This window comes from Mesoplodon bidens (assembly GCF_964165515.1).
Source record: "Mesoplodon bidens genome assembly, chromosome: 2".
Taxonomy (NCBI): Eukaryota; Metazoa; Chordata; class Mammalia; order Artiodactyla; family Ziphiidae; genus Mesoplodon; species Mesoplodon bidens.
Window position 1 is genome coordinate 69,021,411 of NC_138177.1, and position 24,309 is coordinate 69,045,719.

Consider the following 24,309-nt stretch of genomic DNA (forward strand, 5'->3'; position numbering starts at 1 on the left):
AAAGAGAGTGGGAGGAAACAGAGAAGAAAATACAACTGGAAAAGACTAGACTTGAGGGATTAGTCAGGGACTCTTGGATTGAGACATCTCAAAGTAAACCCTCTAGACAAGTTGGATGACAATTATTAATTTGGATAATGTGTAATTTAAAACCTAGGACTCTGCAAGCCAATGGGAGAGTTGTCTGCAGTATTCTAAGTAACTAGAGCATATGACACCAGTGGAGGTGACTCACCACTAAATATAGGCCAAGGTGCAGTTACTGTGATACAGAAGGAATGAAGGCTGAACTAGGAACATGGAACATGGGTAGCTTGAGCCTGGATGTTGCCTCAAGTCTATAATCAAAATCAGTGCAAATATCCACATTCTCTACTGCTGCTTTTTCCTAAGCTAAGAAGTTGATTACCCAAGGGCTTCCAAATTGCGTGGCTGGAACAGAGGTGAGCGACTCAGCAAAGGACAAGGCCCTGCTACCCAGTTTACCCCAGAACCAGGGAAATCTAAGGCATCTGTCTGTGCCATTTGCATGACTCTTGAGGGCTCCTTGTGGGAGTGGAATTCCCTACCAGCACCTTTCAGTCAACATGTCCTCCTTCTCCCTTTTGTGCAGATGGGGAAAATCAACACTCAGGACAGCAAACCTCCTGGGACTTCAAGCTATGAAATTGTGATCTAGGCTCCCAGATGGAATTCTCCCCATGGAAACTGAGCTACAACCATACCTACTGGCAGATGCTCCAGACCTAGACTTGCTCGGCTCAGATCTTACCTGGAGATTGCAAGTCACCAGATCCCAACATGTAAGCAAAGAAGCAAACACTCTGTTGCTGGGCATAGCTTGTGCCTAGATAAGCAAATGGATGCATGCCCTTTCTGAAATTGCTCCCTTCCTGATGAATGACAAGTGCTTCCCACCCTTCTTCACACCGCAGCACATGGAGAAAATATTTTTATGGCCCAATGGGGTAAACAGTCAAGATTGCTCATGGCTGGAGGCTGTGTATAACCAGAGGTGATGACCATTCCCAGCAACCCCATATGTGAAGGATCCACATTTTGCACACCTGTAATCTGCCATGACACACCACTTAGGAGCCTCTTCTCACACTCAATATATGGGAGGAGCCCTGGTCCCTGGCTTCCCCAAGTCCACACTGCACCTTGGGCAGATGAGCCCCTCACATAAGTACATGGCTTGGCATGTAGAGTGTGGACTGCATTTCAGCCTCTGTTTGTCCCTTTGCCTGGGAAACTTTGTTCAGGGTACACCTCGCTGGACCAGCCCAACCCTATATGACTGTGTGGCATGGGAAGCCATCAGAGTTGTGGCTCTCAGCTGTGCAGACACAGTCTCCCAATAGAGTGTTGGAAAATGCTCTTTCTGTAGGAACTAGACTGCTGGGGCATTATTCTTCAGGCTCCACTTCAGAAACTTCATAATATATATTTTTCTGGCCAAGTTTTCCTTCTATATCACTCTGTGATTGTTAATTTTATGTGTCAACTTGATTGGACCATGGGGTGCCCAGATATCTGGTTAAACATTATTCAGGCTGTGAGTGTGAGGGATGAGATAAACAATTGAATTGGTAGACTGAGTAAAGCAGATTAATCTTCCCCTCCAGTGTGGGTGGGCATCACCAAATCCATTGAAAACCTGAATAGAACAAAAAAGCAGAGTAAGGGAAAATCCATTCTCTCTCTGCCTGTCTTTGAAATGGGACATCAGTCTTCTCCTGCCTTAGGACTTGCACATGGACTGGAATGTCCACGATCAGCTCTCCTGGTTCTCAGGCTGTTGGACTCAGACCGGAACTATACCATCACCTCTCCAGCTTGCTGACTACAGATCTTGGAATTTTTCAATCTCCATAACCACATGAGTCAATTCCTTTATAGCTATTTCCTGTTGGATCTGTTTCTCTGCAGAACCAGGCTAATACACTCTCCAAACAGCCTCATCAAGAAGAAGAAGCCAGGGCTTCCCTAGTGGCGCAGTGGTTGAGAGTCCACCTGCTGATGGAGGGGACACGGGTTCGTGCCCCAGTCTGGGAAGATCCCACATGCCACAGAGTGGCTAGGCCCGTGAGCCATGGCCGCTGAGCCTGCGCGTCCGCAGCCTGTGCTCCACAACGGGAGAGGCCACAACAGTGAGACGCCCACGTACCACAAAAGAAAAAAAAGAAGAAGAAGAAGAAGAAGAAGAAGAACCTCAGTCTCTAAAAGGAATTGCTCAGCTATATTTCTGGCACTTTAGGGGAACCCAACCATCAAAACAACAGACCTTGAAGGAAGCAGTCATTCTCTAGAGGGAACTTGGTAGATGACAGTATAGATGATGAAACTGGGTTCACCTCAGCTCCTAAGGCTCATCCCAGAAAGTAGTGGAGTTCAAGCTGATGTTAATGACCCTACCCCTTCCCCTGACAGCACTGAGGAGGAATCACCTATGGCTGAGCAGAACATTGAAGTAAGCATTAGAAAAATTATTTCCCTTATGTGTTAGCAAATATAACCAGCTAAATCTTAAACCCCCATGAACAATCCCAGGATGGATAGCAGAAATAAACTGGATTTAGGCAGAATGAAGTTGTTAGTCCCCATTAATGGGTCCATAGAACCATCTAGCCCTGACTCTCATTAGCACTGTGTTGGGGGTTGCAAGGCCTCCAAAGTGTAAGATGAGCATGATTTCTGCCCTGGTCTAGCTAAAGTACAAACACTACAGTTAAATTCTGAACTACATGCTACAGGGAGTGGCATGAGCTAGCACAGTCAGAAAAGATCTTATGGAGGAAGTGCAGCTGAAGCTGGACCTCAAAAGGATGGATGGAATTTGGCAGAGAATGAAGAAGACAGAAGGCATCCAAGTGAGGAAGGCATGAAAGAAAGAAAAGGACTGGATCTGTGTCATATATTTGGGATACCTCCCCAGATATACCACACATGTTCACAGTCCCTTGCCTGTGTGTGGCACAGTGCTCAGCTGGAATGTATGCCCCCACCCCCTGTCCATTTACACATCCTTCAATACCCAGCTCAAATGTCACCTCGTCTATGAAGCTTTCCCTGGTATCACTAGCCAAATTAACTATGGTTCTTTTTGCACTCCTTCCCCCACCCCTTTGGTCTTTCTGTCATTAAAACTTATTTCATTCTACCTTACAGTATAGATTATTATTTGTTTCCCTCTATGTTGTCCATTACTTAAAGGCAAGGCCCGTGACTTCATGATCATGAAGAGGTGATCATGAGAGGTAATAGTTTTATTCATCTCTGCATCTACCGCCAGCCAGCATGGTGTCTTGTACCTTGCTTGTGAGCTATAAATGCTGTTGAATAGAATTGAAAGTGACCAGCCAGCTTGCAAAGAAGATACATATTGGAAATACTGATGGATAGGAGCCAATAAGCACAGTGGAATCAAATCATGGCAAGCATTACATATCAAGAGGCAGACATCAGAGTCTATTCCTAGTGTAAGGACACTTTGGAGGGAGAAGATTTTCAGAGTTAGACAGACCAGCTAAGACATCAAGTGATGCAATGAACCAGGTGTGAAGAGGTGAAAGGCAGTCACCCTAGGGAAGGGTATGAAGGAGGAAATAAAAAGATGTGGTCCTAAAGGATGAAGAAGTTCCAAAGTCACACTGAACAGGCTGTTTCTTCTAAAATAAAAGTACTCCTTTATGTGAGTTGAGGGATTGCTCCTGAATATCTTCATTCTGTAACTGCTGCACCTGCCTCTCTCTGGTGTGCTTACTCAGTCACATTCTTAATATACTAACACCCCAGTGGAAAGGTGGGGTGGGAGAGAAAGGAAAGAAAGAAAGGAAAGAACCAGAGATAGGTGTTCCTTATGTCTTCCAGGAGAACGAGCCTGGGATGGAACCAGTGCACAGAAATTCTTCAAGTGGGCTTTGGGACTCAGGACCACTGTGTTTGATTCTTTCCTGTGAATCTTCTGATTTATGAAGACATAAGCTACTCACCCCATTCCCAAGGGCTCAGTTCTCAGATAATCCTTCTGTAAAATGAATGTGATCTTATTTTCCCCTTCACATATTTCCATACAAACTAGATTATGAACAACAGGTCTATAAAATCAAAGTATTCTTTCAATGGAGAGGATCTTGTATCAGACAAAGATGTGCTAGTTTAAACACAGACCTACTAGAGAATGGACTTGAGGATATGGGGAGGGGGAAGGGTAAGCTGTGACAAAGTGAGAGATTGACATGGACATATATACACTACCAAACGTAAGGTAGATAGCTAGTGGGAAGCAGCCGCATAGCACAGGGAGATCAGCTCCGTGCTTTGTGACCGCCTGGAGGGGTGGGATAGGGAGGGTGGGAGGGAGGGAGACGCAAGAGGGAAGGGATGTGGGAACAGATGTATATGTATGACTGATTCACTTTGTTATGAAGCAGAAACTAATAAAAAAAAAAAAGAAAAAAAATGTGCATTGAAATTGAAATCTCAGGGGCAGGGCCCTCTAGTGGAAAGCAGCGGTAAGACAGGACACTCCCTCGCAAGTCAACGTGGGCTTTACCAGGGAACTGAGTTAATGCCTTTCAGAAAAAGAAAGTGAAGCTGATTTAAAATGAGATTTTTTTTTAAAGCTATAGAACATTATGAACTGCACAACCCACAAGAGAAGAGCTGGACTGGGCCACCTATGGAAAGTGGGCATAGGAAGGAGCCTGGCTGGTCCAGGCTATGTAAACAGAGAGCACTTCTCATGGTTACTCCTGGAGAAAAGAAATGACCGGGGGCTTCCCTGGTGGCGCAGTGGCTAAGAATCCGCCTGCCAGTGCAGGGGACACGTGTTCGAGCCCTGGACTGGGAAGATCCCACATGCCTCAGAGTAACTAAGCCCGTGTGCCACAACTACTGAGCCTGTGCTCTAGAGCCCACAAGCCACAGCTATTGAAGCCTGCACGCCTAGAGCCTGTGCTCTGCGACAAAAGAAGCCATTGCAATGAGAAGCCTGCACACCACAACAAAGAGTAGCCCCCCTATTCACCGCAACTAGAGAAAGCCCGCACGTAGCAACGAAGACACAACACAGCCAAAAATAAATAAATTTAATAAATTTAAAAAAAAAAAGAAAAGAAATGACCGGACTATATTTTCTTCAAGATCCATTACTTTCCTTCTATTTGAATTTTCCCTGAATTTCCCTTGATTTGTAAAATTTTCTCACATGTAATTAGTGAGAATCCCTATTGGCTGTAAAATGAAGCTTAAGGACACAATAGGAAAAAGTGTAATGAGTAGTCACAAGTGTGGGCTCTGATGCTAGAGCACCTGGGTCTGAATGCTGGTTTCTTAGATATGTGACCTTAGGCAAGTTATTTTAACCTCTCTGTGTCTCAGTTTGCCCATCTGTAAAATAGGGATAATACTGGCTCCTACCTTGTAGGGTTGATGTGGGGATTAAATGAGGTGTTCTGTGCCTGCACACAGTAAAGCCCTGGATCATTACATTAGCTGTTCTTATAGGCCTGAAACCGTCATAAGATGCTAAACCAAAATTATGAAATAAGGTTCTTGCAACACAAGTGTACCTGATATTGTGCTAAATTAACATGGTATATCAAACTTTTAACTCTCAATCCTCAACTCAATATCTGCTCCTATTATTTCACTTATTACACTACATCCTAATTACCTGATAGCATACCTTTCTCCTCAACTAGTGAGAGCACAGGGACTATGTCTGAATAATAGTGATGGAAATAAAGAGCTATTTGAGGGCAGGGAGATGGTAATAGTTAATTGAGGGCTTACTTTGTACACCAACTGCTACACTAGATGCTGTAAAATAGAAATTAACTCTTCTAGTTTACATTAAGGCTGAGGGAGTAAATACCTTAGCGAAGCCAGTAAGCTTGGGAAGACAGGATTTGAACTCAGGACTTCTTGTTATCAAGGGCTAAGTACTTGCACTCTACCATGCTGCCTCCCTTTACCTGCTCTGGATTCCCAACACCTGGCACTTTGCTTCAAGTATATCACACACCTGGCACCTTGCTTGACATAATAGGTGGCCCACAAATATTTGTTGAATGAATATGTACATATAATAATATTTTAAAGACAATAACTGCAGCTCCAAGTCAATATGTTCATATATTAATTCCGTTGTTCTCTGGATAACCACCCAGCTTTCCTTTTGGAAACAGCCATTAAAGAAGCTTGGATAGAAGCCCGCTCTGCATTTTGGACAGAGCTAGTTTCCTAGCAAACAAGGAATCCAGGTCTTAAGCATTTCTGATGCGTTGTTACAGAATGAGAAAAACACAGTGTAAATTTCCACTATTGATACCACAAGAAAAACAGGAACAGAAGAGGTAAGAGCTGGGGAGTTGTGCTATACTAGTTCATGGTTAAGAAACAGCTACACAGCTTGAGATTTTAATGATCCTCCATCCAAGTGTGAGGAGCCCTTGATGGTTTTTCATATTAAAGTGTTAATACATTTTGACAAAGGCCCATTAGTAAAAGTCCTGAATTTCTGATTTGAGGAAGCAAAGTAATGACTAGTACATTCTTTAGAGGCTTGTAGACTTTGAGAAATTTATTTAGAGAATGCATAAGAGAACTATCCTCTCTTTGGATGATAATTATTAACATCGCTCTTGCTGGCTGATTGCCCAGGGAGTTCTGAATAGCCCTACACAAGCTTCTGGGTTTAGCTGCATCAACTCTGGGACCTGAAAGTGGCCATATCTTTGCAAGTGGGAAATAGAGATTTTTTTCTTATGAGGTTTTATCATAGGCAAATAATTACATAAATTATCTGTCAGGGAATTTTTTAAAATACACATAATCTCAATCATTAATTTATAATCTATATTTCCAACTGTTTATGGGTCATTTCTGCATGGATGTCAGAAGTCACCTTAAATTCAGTGTGCCCAAAATTGAACTCACAGGTCTTTCCTTGACCTCCCCAACTTGCTTTCTGTCTGTTTCCACTGTGCTAGTTAATGGCCCACCAAATCATAATAGCTGACATTTACTGAGTGCTTACTATGTACCATTCCCGCACTGATGTTTTATATGTACTCACTCATTTAAATCCCATAAGAAACATTAAAACTTATCTACCCCCAAAGTAGTTGCAATCATCCTCCATTTTACAAGTAAAGAAACTGAGCCACAGAAAGGCTAAGTAACTCAGACAAACAAATATTAAAACCAGGAATCAATTCCTAGTCTTCCAACTCCAGGGACTGTCCTGAACTGCTATTCTTCACTGCTTCACCAATCAACAGCTACCCAAAGCAGAGAAATCTTTTATCCTTGAGTCTTCTTTCTTTCTTCCCATCACCTCACCTCACCCCTACATCTAATCAGCTATTATGTCCTGTCAATTCCAACTCCTCATCTGTCATACAGAGTGAAGTAAGTCAGAAGGAGAAAAACAAATACCGTGTGTTAACACATATATATGGAATCTAAGAAAAAAAAAGTCATGAAGAGCCTAAGGGTAGGATGTGAATAAAGACACAGACCTACTAGAGAATGGACTTGAGGACATGGGGAGGGGGCAGGGTAAGCTGTGACAAAGTGAGAGAGTGGCATGGACATATATACACTAGCAAATGTAAAATAGATAGCTAGTGGGAAACAGCCGCATAGCACAGGGAGATCAGCCCGGTGCTTTGTGACCACCTAGAGGGGTGGGATAGGGAGGGTGGGAGGGAGGGAGACGCAAGAGGGAAGAGATATGGGAACGTATCTATATGTATAACTGATTCACTTTGTTGTAAAGCAGAAACTAACACACCATTGTAAAGCAATTATACTCCAATAAAGATGTTAAATAAATAAATAAATAAATAATTCCAACTCCTCTATTTGGCCCCTCTCAACCATGTCTCCTCAATCTGTCTAATTCTCAAACACACCCTCCCTCTCTATCCCAGTCTCTCAGTTCATTCCTTTATCATTTATTACCTGGGCTGCTATCACATGAAGAGCAATCTTTCTAAAACATGGAAATTATCACTTCATTTTCCTGTAGGACAAGACTCCTTAGCAATCTGACCCATCAGATTTTCCAGGCCCCTCACCTGCCTCTTCCCTAGGCTCCAGCCACATAGAAATATCATGGGTCCATGAACTCACCAAATCCTTTCCCACTCCCATGCCTTTGCCCATGCTTCATCCCCTACCTGAAATGCCTTTCTCTCCATTCCATCTCTGGCTCTTTCATATTTCAAGGATCAGACCAAGTATCCCCTCTTTGTGTAGCCTTCCAAAACCTCCCACTCAAAGCTAAATATATAGCTGCCTATTTACAGTCCTACAGCATTTAGTACATAAGTGCATAATAGTAGCATTTATCATATTCTTTTATAATTATATAGCTGTGGCATTTTCTTAACTGTCTCCCCAACTGGTCAATAAGTTGTTTTGGCTCAGAAGACTTTCTCCTCTTCTTTGTGTCCACAGTACCTAATAAACCTTGGATCCTCAAAAACTTGGATGAATTAATACAAGCATGAAGATTATGCTCACTAGTAACAAATGCTGCTAAACCTATTTCAGAAGCTAGGTGCCATGTTTGTAACAGGGTATTTTATCCTTTCTACATGTTATCTTTTATTTCATGCATTTGTAAATTTCCATTAATAAAGTATTGTCCACACCTTGTAAGTGCCTGAGAAATGAGACTACAAGCTCCATTTCAGCAAGTAAACACACAAATATTTGATGATGCATCTATTATGTTTGTGTCTTACTTGGCTTTTTCAGGAAAAGAAGAGATAAAATAAGTAGCTGAAACATCAAAGACTATCAACAATATGACAAAGGCTCTGTGCAGCTGAGAACTCAGACCCTGAATAGACACAAAGTTACCATGGATTGAGGTAGTCAGACAGAGACTGGAGAAAAGGGAGTCTGCTGTGAGAGAGATGACCAGGATCCTGAGAGAAAATGGAAAACCTAGAGAGAGGGAGGACCAGGACCAGAAACAAGAAACCAGAGCACAGCAGAGGCATATGTCTAGAGGTAGAGCAGGGAGTTCTGCCTTGATCATCCCAGAAACAGAGAAATTGGGCACTTAAATCATATGTTTTGGGGTCCATCTCCCTCTTGTACAAGAACTTTGTCTTATTCATCTCTTCAGTGAGAGCTCTCATCACAGAAGCCAATGCCTAGGAGAGCTTAATAAATATTTGTTGAGTCACTTTGTTATAAAGCAGAAGCTAGCACACCATTGTAGAGCAATTATACACCAATAAAGATGTTAATAAATAAATAAATAAATAATTTGTTGAACTGAACTCGGATTGGGACCCAGACATCAAGAGTAGAATAGAAGTCCTGGAAACCACTTTGAGTCTGTTTCTAGGGAATTTGAGAGTAAGATTGTATGGGTCACCCACAGTGCCACTTGGAGAAAAGGGATAAAAGGACTAGGTTTTTCAATGACGAGACTAGGGTGTGGTTCCCTCAGAACTATAGGTGCAGGGCTTCAGGATGTTTTGTAAAACTTTGAAGAAATGACTTGCTAAGAGGTGGTATGTGAGATAGCAAACAGTATCTTCTAGATCTGAAAACACTTCCTTTACTCTCTACTTACCAAAGAAGCTTCAGATCCTCTGCTCTGAGCAACTCTTTGCAAATACGCTTGGGCTCCCAGCTCCCACAGTTACATCTCTTTATCAGTTTTTTGTTGGGCTGAAATGGAACCACTACCCAGAAGAATTTCAGAGCCACCCGTGTAGCAACTTTATAAACAGATACAGATAATCTTGAGAAGATTTTTTTTAATTTTTGGTGGTGTTTTTCTAGTGCCCTCTGAGGTTCTGGCACATTTCATTTAATTTAATCTACACGTTAGCCTTAGGACTCTCCCTCTGTCTGAAATGCTTTACCACCCACTCCGTACCTTCACCACCTCTAATACACACTTCACTTAGTTAATGCCCAGTCATCCCTCAGGGCTCAGCTCAAATGTCCCTTCCTGAGGGAAGTCTTCCTGTTCTTCAAACCATGACTGATGCCCATTTTTACTCTCATTACACTAGATCTCTTTCCACCACAGCAGTTTTCAAATTTTGTCTTTAAATATTTCTCCTTGTGATTATCTGATCAATGTCTCTCTTTCCCCACTAGACTGTAAGCTCCATCAGGGCACAGATCACATCTGATTTTGCTCATCATTTGTATCCACAATGTCTGATCCTGTGCAAGTTACAGAGGAAGTCCTCAATGTATAATATTTTGATTAACTAGTGAAGATGCAACAGTTTTGTACAGGCTTTAACTGGCTTACCTTACCTGGAATGAGTAATTCTTTGGCACATGTCTCAATGACAAAGCTATTTATTCCAAAGTATATTCCCTTAATAAGTTTCCAACCTTCAGATAGAAATGCAATAGAAAAATACTGGCTTTACTTCCTGTGTATAAAACATAGTTAAGAATTAGAAAACACAGAAAATAGTTAACATTAACAATGTGGGCCTAAGACTGCTACCCTTTGAAAGGTGTGCTTACAAGGTTGGCCCTTAGCTGGTGTCTGGGAACTTGGATTTGGGGAGAGTTCTACCATTCCCTGATAAGAGGGAGTCACTGAACTTAAACTGTTTATACAAACAATTTGCTTTATGCTGAACACCTGCTTCCCTTCTGGGATTCTGAAATTTTGTACATGCTAGGTAGATAGCGCCTGCATTACTACTGATAAAAACCCTGGAATCCTAGGCTCAGACAAACTTCTCTACTAGAAAATATTTCACATGTGTTGTCATCACATGTCACTAGAGGAATTAAGTATATCCTATGTGACTCCACTGGGAGAAGCCTCTTGGAAGCTTGTACCTTGGTTTCTCCTGGACACCACTCTACATACCATCTCATTTTACTGATTTTGCTTTTTATCTATTCACTGTAATAACTCACAGCCATGCATATAACTATATGCTGAATCCTATAAGTCCTTGTAGTGAACCATTGAACGTGGAAGTGGTCTTGAAAATCCCTGACATACCTCCTTGAATGTTTTTATAATCCATCCAACTTTTCTTCTTCCATCCAGCAGTAGCTACAGCAGTCAAGGCACTATCATCTCTTACCTGGACAACAGCACTTTACCTCCTGAAGTCACACTTGCCCTGGTCCAATCCATTTTCTACACCACAGTCAGAGTGATCTTTCCAAAACACAAACATAATGCCATCTTGTGGCAGGAAGAACAAATGGATTGCTCTGGTATATAGCTTTACACTCATAATAGTTCATAAGTTGAAAGATTTTAACTAGAAGAACTTCTCTAACCAGAGATAAAATGGAAAAACTACTCAGTTATCTAATTCCCCAAGAGGCACCAAGCCTAGATGGTCTAATGAGCTAGCTCCACCACCTTCAATGAAAGGATAATTTCTATGTAATTTTAACTGTTCCAAAGTGTAAAAACTAGTGGAAAATCAAAATTCATTGACCACTATTAATATAGCACTGACTCCAAACTAGATGAGGACGATTCCCGAAAAAGAAAAATATAGACCAGGGATCAGCAAACCACATCCTGCGGACAAATCCAGTCTGCCAAGTGTTTTTATATAGCTCGTGGGTTAAGAATAGTTTTTACAATTTTTAAAAGTTGGAAAAACTCAAAAGAAGAATAATATTTGGTGACATGCAAAAATTATATGAAATTCAAATTTCAGTGTTAATAAATAAAATTTTGCTGGAACACTCCCAATACTCATTCATTTACATATTGACTGGGGCTGCTTTCATGTTACAACAGCAAAGTTGAATAGTTGCAGTGGAGACTGTACAGCCCCCAAAGTCTAAAAATATTCTCTATCTTGACCTTTACGGAAAAATTTGTCCATTCCTGATATTGATCAGTCTCACTTATTAATATAAATGTTAAAAATCTTAATTCAGACTCCTGGGAAGATGGCGGAAGAGTAAGACGCGGAGATCACCTTCCTCCCCACAGATACAGCAGAAATACATCTACACGTGGAACAACTCCTACAACACCTACTGAACGCTGGCAGAAGACCTCAGACCTCCCAAAAGGCAAGAAACTCCTCTCGTACCTGGGTAGGGCAAAAGAAAAAAGAAAAAACAGAGACCAAAGAATAGGGACGAGATCTGCACCAGTGGGAGGGAGCTGTGAAGGAGGAAAGGTTTCCACACACTAGGAAGCCCCTTCGCAGGCGGAGACTGCGTGTGGCGGAGGGGGGAAGCTTCGGAGCCGCGGAGGAGAGCACAGCAACAGGTGTGCGGAGGGCAAAGCGGAGAGATTCCCGCACAGAGGACCGGTGCCGACTGGCACTCACCAGCCCGAGAGGCTGGTCTGCTGACCTGCCGGGGCGGGGGTGCTGGGAGATGAGGCTCGGGCTTCGGTCGGATCCCAGGGAGAGGACTGGGGCTGGCGGTGTGAACACCGCCTGAAGGGGTTAATGCGCCACGGCTGGCCGGGAGGGAGTCCGGGGAAAAGTCTGGACCTGCCAAAGAGGCAAGAGACTTTTTCTTCCCTCTTTGCTTCCTGGTGCGTGAGGAGAGGGGATTAAGAGCGCTGCTTAAAAGAGCTCCAGAGACGGGTGCGAACTGCGGCTAACAGCGCAGACCACAGAGACGGGCATGAGATGCTAAGGCTGCTGCTGCCGCCACCAAGAAGCCTGTGTGCGAGCACAGGTCACTATCCACACCTCCCTTCCGGGGAGCCTGTGCAGCCCACCACTGCCAGGGTCCCGGGATCCAGGGACACCTTCACCAGGAGAACTCATGGCGTGCCTCAGGCTGGTGCAATGTCAGGCAGCTTGCCCCATCCGCACCCCTCCCTCCTCATGGCCTGAGTGAGCCAGAGCTCCTGAGTCAGCTGCTCCTTTAACCCCGTCCTGTCTGAGCAAAGAACAGACACCCACCGGCGACCTACACGCAGAGGCGGGGCCAAATCCAAAGCTGAGACCCGGGAGCTGTGGAAACAAAGAAGAGAAAGGGAAATCTCTCCCAGTAGCCTCAGGAGCAGCGGATTAAATCTCCACAATCAACTTCATGTACCCTGCATCTGTGGAATCCATGAATAGACAACGAATCACCCCAAATTGAGGAGGTGGACTTTGAGAGCAAGATTTATTATTTTTTCCCCTTTTCCTCTTTTTGTGAGTGTGTATGCTTCTGTGTGAGATTTTGTCCGTATAGCTTTGCTTTCACCATTTGTCCTAGGGTTCTATCCAACCGTTTTTTTGTTGGTGGTGGTGGTTTTTTATTTTACTTAAAAAATTTTTTTTCTTAATAATTATTTTTTATTTTAATAACTTTATTTTATCCTATTTTATTTTATTTTACACTCTTTCTTATTTTTTCTTTTTTTCTCAGTTTTATTCCCAGCCGTGTGAATGAAAGGCTCTTGGTGCTGCAGCCAGGAGTCAGTCCTGTGCCTCTGAGGTGGGAGAGCCAACTTCAGGACACTGGTCCACAAGAGACCTCTCAGCTCCACATAATATCAAATGGTGAAAATCTCCCAGAGATCTCCATCTCAACACTAACACCCAGCTTCACTCAACGACCAGAAAGCTACAATGCTGGACACCCTATGCCAAACAACTAGCAAGACAAGAGCACAGCACCACCCATTAGCAGAGAGGCTGCCTAAAATCATAATAAGTCCACAGACACCACAAAACACACCACCAGACGTGGACCTGCCCATCAGAAAGACAAGATCCAGCCTCATCCAACAGAACACAGGCACTAGTCCCCTCTACCAGGAAGCCTACACAACCCACTGAAGCAAATTTAGCCACTGGGGGCAGACACCAAAAACAAGGGGAACTATGAACCTGCAGCCTGCAAAAAAGGAGACCCCAAACACAGTAAGATAAGGAAAATGAGAAGAAAGAAAAGCACACAGCAGATGAAGGAGCAAGATAAAAACCCATCAGACCTAACAAATGAAGAGGAAGTAGACAGTATACCTGAAAAAGAATTCAGAATAATGATAGTAGAGATGATCGAAAATCTTGGAAATAGAATAGAGAAAATACAAGAAACATTTAACAAGGACCTAGAAGAACTAAAGATGAAACAAGCAATGATGAACAACACAATAAATGAAATTAAAAATACTTTAGATGGGATCAATAGCAGAATAACTGAGGCAGAAGAACGGATAAGTAACCTGGAATATAAAATAGTGGAAATAACTACTGCAGAGCAGAATAAAGAAAAAAGAATGAAAAGAAATGAGGACAGTCTCAGAGATGTCTGGGACATCAATAAATGCACCAACATTCAAATTATAGGGGTTACAGAAGAAGAAGAGAAAAAGAAAGGGACTGAGAAAATATTTGAAGAGATTATACTTGAAAACTTCCCCAATATGGGAAAGGAAATAGTCACTCAAGTCCAGGAAGCACAGAGAGTCCCATACAGGATAAATCCAAGGAGAAATATGCCAAGAAACATATTAATCAAACTGTCAAAAATTAAATACAAAGAAAACATATTAAAAGCAGCAAGGGAAAAACAACAAATAGCACACAAGGAATCCCCATAAGGTTAACAGCTGATCTTTCAGCAGAAACTCTGCAAGCCAGAAGGGACTGACAGGACATATTTAAGGTGATGAAGGAGAAAAACCCACAGCCAAGATTACTCTACCCAGCAAAGATCTCATTCAGATTTGATGGAGAAATTAAAACCTTTACAGACAAGCAAAAGCTGAGAGAGTTCAGCACCACCAAACCAGCTTTACAACAAATGCTAAAGGAACTTCTCTAGGCAAGAAACACAAGAGAAGGAAACGACCTACAATAACGAACCCAAAACAATTAAGAAAATGGCATTAGGAGCATACATATCGATAATTACCTTAAATGTAAATGGATTCAATGCTCCAACCAAAAGACACAGATGGGCTGAATGGATACAAAACAGGACCAGTATATATGCTGTCTACAAGACACTCACTTCAGACCTAGAGACACATACAGATTGAAGGTAAGGGGTTAGTAAAAGATATTCCATACAAATGGAAACCAAAAGAAAGCTGGAGTAGCAATTCTCATATCAGACAAAATAGACTTTAAAATAAAGACTATTAGAAGAGACAAAGAAGGACACTACATAATGATCAAGGGATTGATCCAAGAAGAAGATATAACAATTGTAAATATTTATGCACCCAACATAGGAGCACCTCAATACATAAGGCAAATACTAACACCCATGAAAGGGGAAATCGACAATAACACATTCATAGTAGGAGACTTTAACACCCCACTTTCACCAATGGACAGATCATCCAAAATGAAAGTAAATAAGGAAACACAAGCTTTAAATGATACATTAAACAAGATGGACTTAATTGATATTTATAGGACATTCCATCCAAAAACAACAGAATACACATTTTTTTCAAGTGCTCATGGAACATTCTCCAGGATAGATCATATCCTGGGTCACAAATCAAGCCTTGGTAAATCTAAGAAAATTGAAATTCTATCAAGTATCTTTTCCCACTACAATGCTATGAGACCTGATATCACTTACAGGAAAAGATCTGTAAAAAATAAAAACACATGGAGGCTAAACAATACACTACTTAATAACGAAGTGATCACTGAAGAAATCAAAGAGGAAATTTAAAAATACCTAGAAACAAATGACAATGGAGACACGATGACCCAAAACCTATGGGACACAGCAAAAACAGTTCTAAGAGGGAATTTTATAGCAATATCATCCCACCTTAAGAAACAGGAAACATCGAATAAACAACCTAACCTTGCACCTATATCAATTAGAAAGAAGAAGAACACACACAAAAAAACCCCCAAAGTTAGCAGAAGGAAAGAAATCATAAAAATCAGATCAGAAATAAATGAAAAAGAAATGAAGGAAATGATAGCAAAGATCAATAAAGCTAAAAGCTGGTTCTTTGAGAAGATAAACAAAATTGATAAACCATTAGCCAGACTCATCAAGAAAAAAAGGGAGAAGACTCAAATCAATAGAATTAGAAATGAAAAAGGAGAAATAACAACTGACACTGCAGAAATACAAAAGATCATGAGAGATTACTACAAGCAACTCTATGCCAATAAAAAGGATAACCTGGAAGAAATGGTCAAATTCTTAGAAATGCACAACCTGCCAAGACTAAATCAGGAAGAAATAGAAAATATGAACAGACCAATCACAAGCACTGAAATTGAAACTGTGATTAAAAATCTTCCAACAGGGGCTTCCCTGCTGGTGCAGTGGTTGAGAGTCCGCCTGCCGATGCAGGGGACACGGGTTCGTGCCCCGGTCGAGAGGATCCCACATGCTGCGGAGTGGCTGGGCCCATAAGCCATGGCCGCTGGGCCTGTGCGTCCGGAGCCTGTGCTCCGCAACGGGAGAGGCCACAGCAGTGAGAGGCCCGCGTACCACAAAAAAAAAAAAAAAAATCTTCCAATGAACAAAAGCCCAGGACCAGATGGCTTCACAGGAGAATTCTATCAAACATTTAGAGAAGAGCTAACACCTATCCTTCTCAAACTCTTCCAAAATATAGCAGAGGGAGGAACACTCCCAAACTCATTCTACGAAGCTACCATCACCCTGATAACAAAACCACACCAGGATGTCACAAAGAAAGAAAACTACAGGCCAATATCACTGATGAACATAGATGCAAAAATCCTTAACAAAATACTAGCAAACAGAATCCAACAGCACATTAAAAGGATCATACACCATCATCAAGTGGGGTTTATTCCAGGAATGCAAGGATTCTTCAATGTATGCAAATCAATCAACGTGATACACCATATTAACAAATTGAAACAGAAAAACCACATGATCATCTCAATAGATTCAGAGAATGCTTTTGACAAAATTCAACACCCATTTATGATAAAAATCCTGCAGAAAATAGGCATAGAGGGAACTTTCCTTAATATAATAAAGGCCATATATGACAAACCCAGAGCCAACACTGTCCTCAATGGTGAAAAACTGAAAGCACTTCCACTAACATCAGGAACCAGACAAGGTTACCCACTATCACCACTCTTATTCAACATAATTTTGGAAGTTTTAGCCACAGCAATCAGAGAAGAAAAGGAAATAAAAGGAATCCAAATTGGAAAAGAAGAAGTAAAGCTGTCACTGTTTGCAAATGACATGATACTATACATAGAGTATCCTAAAGATGCTACCAGAAAACTACTAGAGCTAATCAATGAATTTGGTAAAGTAGCAGGATACAAAATTAATGCATTGAAGTCTCTGGCATTCATATACAATAATGATGAAAAATCTGAAAGTGAAATCAAGAAAACACTCCCATTTACCATTGCAACAAAAAGGATAAAATATCTAGGAATAAACCTATCTAAGGAGACAAAAGACCTGTATGCAGAAAATTATAAGACACTGAAGAAAGAAATTAAGGATGATACAAATAGATGGAGAGATATACCATGTTCTTGGGTTGGAAAAATCAACATTGTGAAAATGACTCTACTACCCAAAGCAATCTACATATTCAATGCAATCCCTATCAAACTACCACTGGCATTTTTCACAGAACTAGAGCAAAACCTTTCACAATTTGTATGGAAACACAAAAGACCCCGAATAGCCAAAGCAATCTTGAGAATGAAAAACGGAGCTGGAGGAATAAGGCTCCCTGACTTCAGACTATACCACAAAGCTACAGTAATCAAGACAGTATGGTACTGGCACAAAAACAGAAAGATAGATCAATGGAACAGGATAGAAAGCCCAGAGATAAACCCACGCACATATGGCCACCTTATCTTTGATAAAGGAAGCAGGAATGTACAGTGGAGAAAGGACAGCCTCTTCAACAAGTGGTGTTGAGAAAACTAGACAGGTACATGTAAAAGTATGAGATTAGATCACTCCCTAACACCATACACAAAAATAAGCTTGAAATGGATTAAAGACCTAAATGTAAGGTGAGAAACTATTAAACTCTAGGAGGAAAACATAGGCAGGACACTCTATGACATAAATCACAGCAAGATCCTTTTTGACCCACCTCCTAGAGAAGTGGAAATAAAAACAAAATAAACAAATGGGACCTAATGAAACTTCAAAGCTTTTGCACAGCAAAGGAAACCATAAACAAGACCAAAAGACAACCCTCAGAATGGGAGAAAATATTTGCAAATGAAGCAACTGACAAGGGATTAATCGCCAATATTTATAAGCAGCTCATGCAGCTCAATAACAAAAAAACAAACAACCCAATCCAAAAATGGGCAGAAGACCTAAATAGACATTTCTCCAAAGAAGATATACAGACTGCCAACAAACACATGAAAGAATGCTCAACATCGTTAATCATTAGAGAAATGCAAATCAAAACCACAGTGAGAAATCATCTCACACCAGTCAGAATGGCCATCATAAAAAATCTAGAAACAATAAATGCTGGAGAGGATGTGGAGAAAAGGGAACACTCTTGCACTGCTGGTGGGAATGTGAATTGGTACAGCCACTATGGAGAACAGTATGGAGGTTCCTTAGAAAACTACGAACAGAACTACGATATGACCCAGCACTACCTCTACTGGGCATATACCCTGACAAAACCATAATTCAAAAAGAGTCATGTACCAAAATGTTCATTGCAGCTCTATTTACAATAGCCAGGAGATGGAAACAACCTAAGTGTCCATCATCGGATGAATGGATAAAGAAGATGTGGCACATATATACAATGGAATATTACTCATCCATAAAAAGAAACGAAATTGAATTATTTGTAGTGAGGTGGATGGACCTAGAGTCTGTTATACAGAGTGAAGTAAGTCAGAAAGAGAAAGACAAATACCATATGCTAACACATGTATATGGAATCAAAGAAAAAAAATGTCATGAAGAACCCAGGGGTAAGACGGGAATAAAGACACAGACCTACTAGAGAATGGACTTGAGGATATAGGGAGGGGGAAGGGTAAGCTGTGACAAAGTGAGAGAGTGGCATGGACATATATACACTACCAAACGTAAAATAGATAGCTAGTGGGAAGCAGCCACATAGCACAGGGAGATCAGCTCGGTGCTTTGTGCCCACCTAGATGGATGGGATAGGAAGGGTGGGAGGGAGGGAGACGCAAGAGAGAGGAGATATCGGAACATATCTATATGTATAACTGATTCACTTTGTTATAAAGCAGAAACTAACACACCATTGTAAAGCAATTATACTCCAATAAAGATGTAAAAAGAAATCTTCATTACATTGGATTTGGCAACGATTTCTTGAATATGACACCAAAAGCATAGGCAACAAAAGAAAAAACAAATAAACCAGCCTTCATTAAAACGAAAAACTTTTGTGCATCAAATGATACTATCAGGGACTTCCCTGGTGGCACAGTGGTTAAGAATCTGCCTGCTTCATATGGTCACTTTATCTTTGATAAATGAGGCAAGAATATACAATGGAGAAAAGAGAGCCTCTTCAATAAGTGGTGCTGGGAAAACCAGACAGTTACATGTAAAAGAATGAAATTAGAACACTCCCTAACACCATACACAAAAATAAACTCAAAATGGATTAAAGACCTAAATGTCAGGCCAGACACTGTCAAAGGTTTAGAGGAAAACATAGGCAGAACACTCTGACATAAATCACAGCAAGATCCTTTTTGACCCACTGCCTAGAGAAATGGAAATAAAAACAAAAATAAACAAACGGGACCTAATGAAACTTAAGCTTTTGCACAGCAAAGGAAACCATGAACAAGACGAAAAGACAACCCTCAGAATTGGAAAAAAATATATGCAAATGAAACAACTGACAAGGGATTAATCTCCAAAATATACAAGCAGCTCATGCAGCTCAATATCAAAATAACAAACAACCCAATCCAAAAATGGGCAGAAGACCTGAATGGCCATTTCTCCAAAGAAGGTATACAGATTGCCAACAAACACATGAAAGGATGCTCAACATCATTAATCATTAGAGAAATGCAAATCAAAGCTATAATGTGCGGGCTTCCCTGGTGGCGCAGTGGTTAAGAGTCCGCCTGCCGATGCATGGGACACGGGTTCATGCCCCAGTCTGGGAAGATCCCACATGCTGCGGAGCGGCTGGGCCCGTGAGCCATGGCCGCTGAGCCTGCGTGTCTGGAGCCTGTGCTCCACAATGGGAGAGGCCACGTCAGTGAGAGGCCCGCATACCCGAAAAAAAAAAAAAAGCTATAATGTGGTATCACCTCACACCGGTCAGAATGGCCATCATCATTCAAAAATCTAGAAACAATAAATGCCAGAGAGGGTGTGGAGAAAAGGGAATCCTCTTACGGTCTTGGTGGGAATGTAAATTGATACAGCCACTATGGAGAACAGTATGGAAGTTCCTTAAAAAACTAAAAATAGAATTACCATATGACCCAGCAATCCCACTACTGGGCATATACCCAGAGAAAACCATAATCCAAAAAGACACATGCACCCCAATGTTCATTGCAGCTTTATTTACAATAGCCAGGTCATGGAAGCAACTTAAATGTCCATTGATGGATGAATGGATAATGAAGATGTGATACATATATACAATGGAATATTAATCAGGCATAAAAAGGAACGAAATTTGGTCATTTGTAGAGACGTGTATGGATCTAGAGACTGTCATACAGAGTGAAGTAAGTCAGAAAGAGAAGAACAAATATTGTATATTAATGCATATATGTGGAACCTAGAAAAATGGTACAGATGAACCGGTTTACAGGGCAGAAATAGAGGCACAGTTGTAGGGAACAAATATATAGACACCAAGGGGAGAAAGTGGCAGGGGGTTGGGGGTGGGAGTGTGATGAATTGGGAGAGTGGGATTGACATATATACACTGATATGTGTAAAATGGATAACTAATAAGAACCTGCTATATAAAAAAATAAAATAAAATTCAAAAAAAAACCCAGTAAATTTTAGGTTGCCTAACCACAATATGTAATTTAGGTTGTTTTACTACCATAAAAAAGAAAGAAAAAAGGATATAGATAGTGAAAATTCCAATTCACATCACACACAAGATTTTTGCACTTTGCTCAGAAAAGAAGTAAAAAGAGTAATAAAATAAAACTGGGACTCTTTGTATGTGGGAAGAAGGCCTTGCCACGCCTCTGAGAGGAAGAAGGCAGTTTCAGTAGAAGCACTTTCAGTTTATGAGAGAATGTCAAGAACATTGCCTGCCTTGAGGTCTCCAGCACCATTCTCCACTGCTAAGAGCATGATCTGGCTGTTCCAGTCCACGCTTGTCTTCTGCCTTGGCCCAGGTAAATGCTGAAGCGGACCCATGTAGTCATGAGTCACTCCTGGTTTTGTGCAGCTTGCTCAATCTAAATCACCTATTTATAGGTGTCTGTCTGTCTCTCTGCCAAGGGATCTGGTGGGGCTCACAGTGGTGCCTGATAAATTGCCTCTCAACCTAAAAGCTTATGGCCTGAGATGGTTCAGAGTTAACAGCTTCAACTGTGTTTTCATTTAAGTGAATTATCTGCTGGGGCATGGGAAATGTGATTTTATGAGACAAGACTGTTTGGGGTTTATGACCAGCATGTTGTGGTATAAGGAGACCTAAAGTTAAGAAAAGAAGCCTTCTTACTTACTGTGGTATCACAGGTAGGTTACACGTTCCTCCTGAGCCTCACGATCTTCATTGGAAATATTGAAACTCTATGGTTCAGCTTAGCCGAAATTTCTGAACCCAACTAAAACACTAGAAATAGTCCTCTCAGTTTTTGCTTACTGTGATAAAAAGCGTTCTCCAGCTTTCTTTTCCTTTGAGGCAAATCAGGGGCTATCTAATCCAGCAGTACCTAATTTGGCAGACAGAAAGGAATTCTCTGATCCTGCCTGCTTCTCATTCCCTGCTGTCCATTCCATGGAAAGCATGAAGGTTCATGTCAGGTTTGGAGAATCACAAGTGGTCAACTGGCGCCAAAGTATAAGATGGGGCAGAAGACAAAACAGGAAAGCTAGCCCAGAACTAGCCCAGGGTAGTATATAAAAATAGTTAATATTCATTGAGGGCTCATACTGTTCCAGGAACTGGGTCAAATGCTGTACATACATCATATACATAAGGCTTATGACAGTTCTATGAGTCTATACTATTATTATCCCCTTTTTAAATAATTTGCCCAAATTTCATTAGCCAGTAGGTGGCAAGCTCTTGCAATATTTTTGAGGAACAGTGACAGTTGAATAAACATGGTAGCTGCACAAGAGAAAGAAGGACAGAAGCAAAAATCATCATAGATGTAGAATTAACTAGATTAACTGGCAATGGGAATTAGGGGGGAAGAGAATTCACTGTCGTCCAATAAATATTCATTGAGCACCTACTGGATGCCTGGCACTGTTCTAGTTCCTGGGGATACACCATGAACAAAGGAGGCAAAAATTCCTGCTCTCATGGAGTTAAATTTTTAGCAGGGGAGACAAACTATAAACAAGATAAATAAGTGAAATATTATATTTGATAGTGATAAATGATAAGAATGAAATAAATCAAGCAGGGAAAGGAAATATGAAATACTGGGGAGGGGGATGAAATTTCAGAGTAGCCAAAGAAGGTTACAAAGTTGTGGGGATGAGGGAGCAGCCATGAAGAGAAGGTGATTTCTATTTGGGAGCTATTAATTTTAAGATGTTAGTGTGATATCCATGAGAAGATTTCCTGAAAGCAGCTGGAAATTTAGGACTGGAGGTAGAGCTGAGGCTGGAAGCTTAGAAGTCACAGCATAGAAGTAATAAATGAAGTTAAGGAGAAAAGTGTAAGGAGGACAGAAACTTGGGAAATATGGATAAGATGTAGAAAGAGGGAGAATTCACTTACACATTCAAGAGCCACTCCCCAGCGTGGGAGCAGAGACCCATGTCTTTGCCTACTTGCAAAATTGAACCCATCTCTAGAATTAAATATTCTGAATGTCCTCAGGTTAAAATTCCCCTGCTTCTCCTCATTCCCATCAATACTTCTCATAGGGCCCTATGAAATATACACTATCCTCACTTTAAGGAAGAGGAAAGAAGGCATACAACACTTAAGTAACTTGCTTAATGTCACACTGTTATGGGGGAAGTGGGGATGGTGCAGAAAAGAAACATACTTGAATGTGTTTTGCAGGTGTTCTGAGGTCCAGGAGGAAAGCAGTGATCGCCAGGGTTAGAAATCAGGGAGCCTGGCTCCAGAGTCTGTGTTCATAACCACTTTACTCTGCTAGTTAGTTTATACACAGTTATGTATTCACATAAATGTATATACAATTATAAACTGTGATGCTAGGAAGAAAATAAGCAGGGTACTGATGCCAAAAACTTGGCTTCTGTACACTGGTGCTGAATTGAATCTCAGAGACAGAGTTTTGGGTGAAATAGAAAAGTGTAGCTTTATTGCTTTGCCAGACAAGGGAGACACAGCAGGCTCCTGTCCTCAAAAACTGTGTGTCCCAACCTGGGACAATTTGGTGAGGAGGTTTTTGGGTTTTTTTGTTTGTTTGTTTTTGTTTTTTTTGCGGTATGCGGGCCTCTCACTGTTGTGGCCTCTCCCGCCGCAGAGCACAAGCTCCGGATGTGCAGGCTCAGCGGCCATGGCTCACGGGCCCAGCCGCTCCGCGGCATGTGGGATCTTCCCGGACTGGGGCACGAACCCGTGTCCCCTGCATTGGCAGGCGGACTCCCAACCACTGTGTCACCAGGGAAGCCCTGGTGAGGAGTTTTATAGCAATGGTTCAAGGTTGGGATTGCTGATAAGTTTAGGGTGTGTGCAGAACCTGCACTCCTTTAATTTGGTCTCAGGTAATCTGTTGAGTTTCTATGGTTCCTTTAATCTGGCCTCGGGTGGACTTCTTGAAGAACTTCTCTGGTCCCTTAAATCTGGAATGAAGAATGTTGATATCTTCCATTTTGGGGGTTTTAGTTCTGTAGAAGAGCTCAAAGATATTGTTGTTTAACCCTTGAGGCAGAACTAGGACCCTGTCCCAAGGCTGTACTATTGTTTCTTGGCTGCTCCTCTCTCGTCTCTGCATCCCCTCTCTTCCTTGATTAGCAACTGTTATAATCTGCCCTTTGGAACTCAGGGAAGGTCATGGAGGCTGGAGTCTATTCCCTACAAACAAGAAATGGGGGACATAAAGCCTTCCATGCCCAGGAGTCCCCACAGTGTCCTTCTTGGTTTCAGTACCACTGGAGAGAAAAACAAGAGGATCTGCGTTGGATGAGGTGATGTGGAATGGATTTTCTGGAAAGGTAGCATCTCCTCTGATATTTAAAGAGTATGAGAAG

General features: G+C 41.5%; 2 protein-coding genes across 5 annotated transcripts in view; both read left to right on the plus strand.

Moving 5' to 3' along the window:
* The window catches only part of CD84 (CD84 molecule), a 38,504-nt gene extending 35,424 nt beyond the window's left edge, over positions 1-3,080 (plus strand). For both annotated transcript variants that reach the window (XM_081225332.1, XM_081225333.1), the window contains one exon: positions 614-3,080. In XM_081225332.1, the coding sequence (XP_081081458.1) occupies positions 614-679 (66 nt within the window). In that variant the 3' untranslated portion in view covers positions 680-3,080. The remainder of the gene's footprint in view (positions 1-613) is intronic.
* Positions 3,081-21,193: 18,113 nt separating this feature from the next.
* The window catches only part of SLAMF6 (SLAM family member 6), a gene marked incomplete at its 5' end in the record, with an annotated part of 29,949 nt that continues 26,833 nt past the window's right edge, over positions 21,194-24,309 (plus strand). For all 3 annotated transcript variants that reach the window (XM_081224217.1, XM_081224218.1, XM_081224219.1), the window contains one exon: positions 21,194-21,296. In XM_081224217.1, coding sequence (XP_081080343.1) covers positions 21,194-21,296 — 103 coding nt within the window. The remainder of the gene's footprint in view (positions 21,297-24,309) is intronic.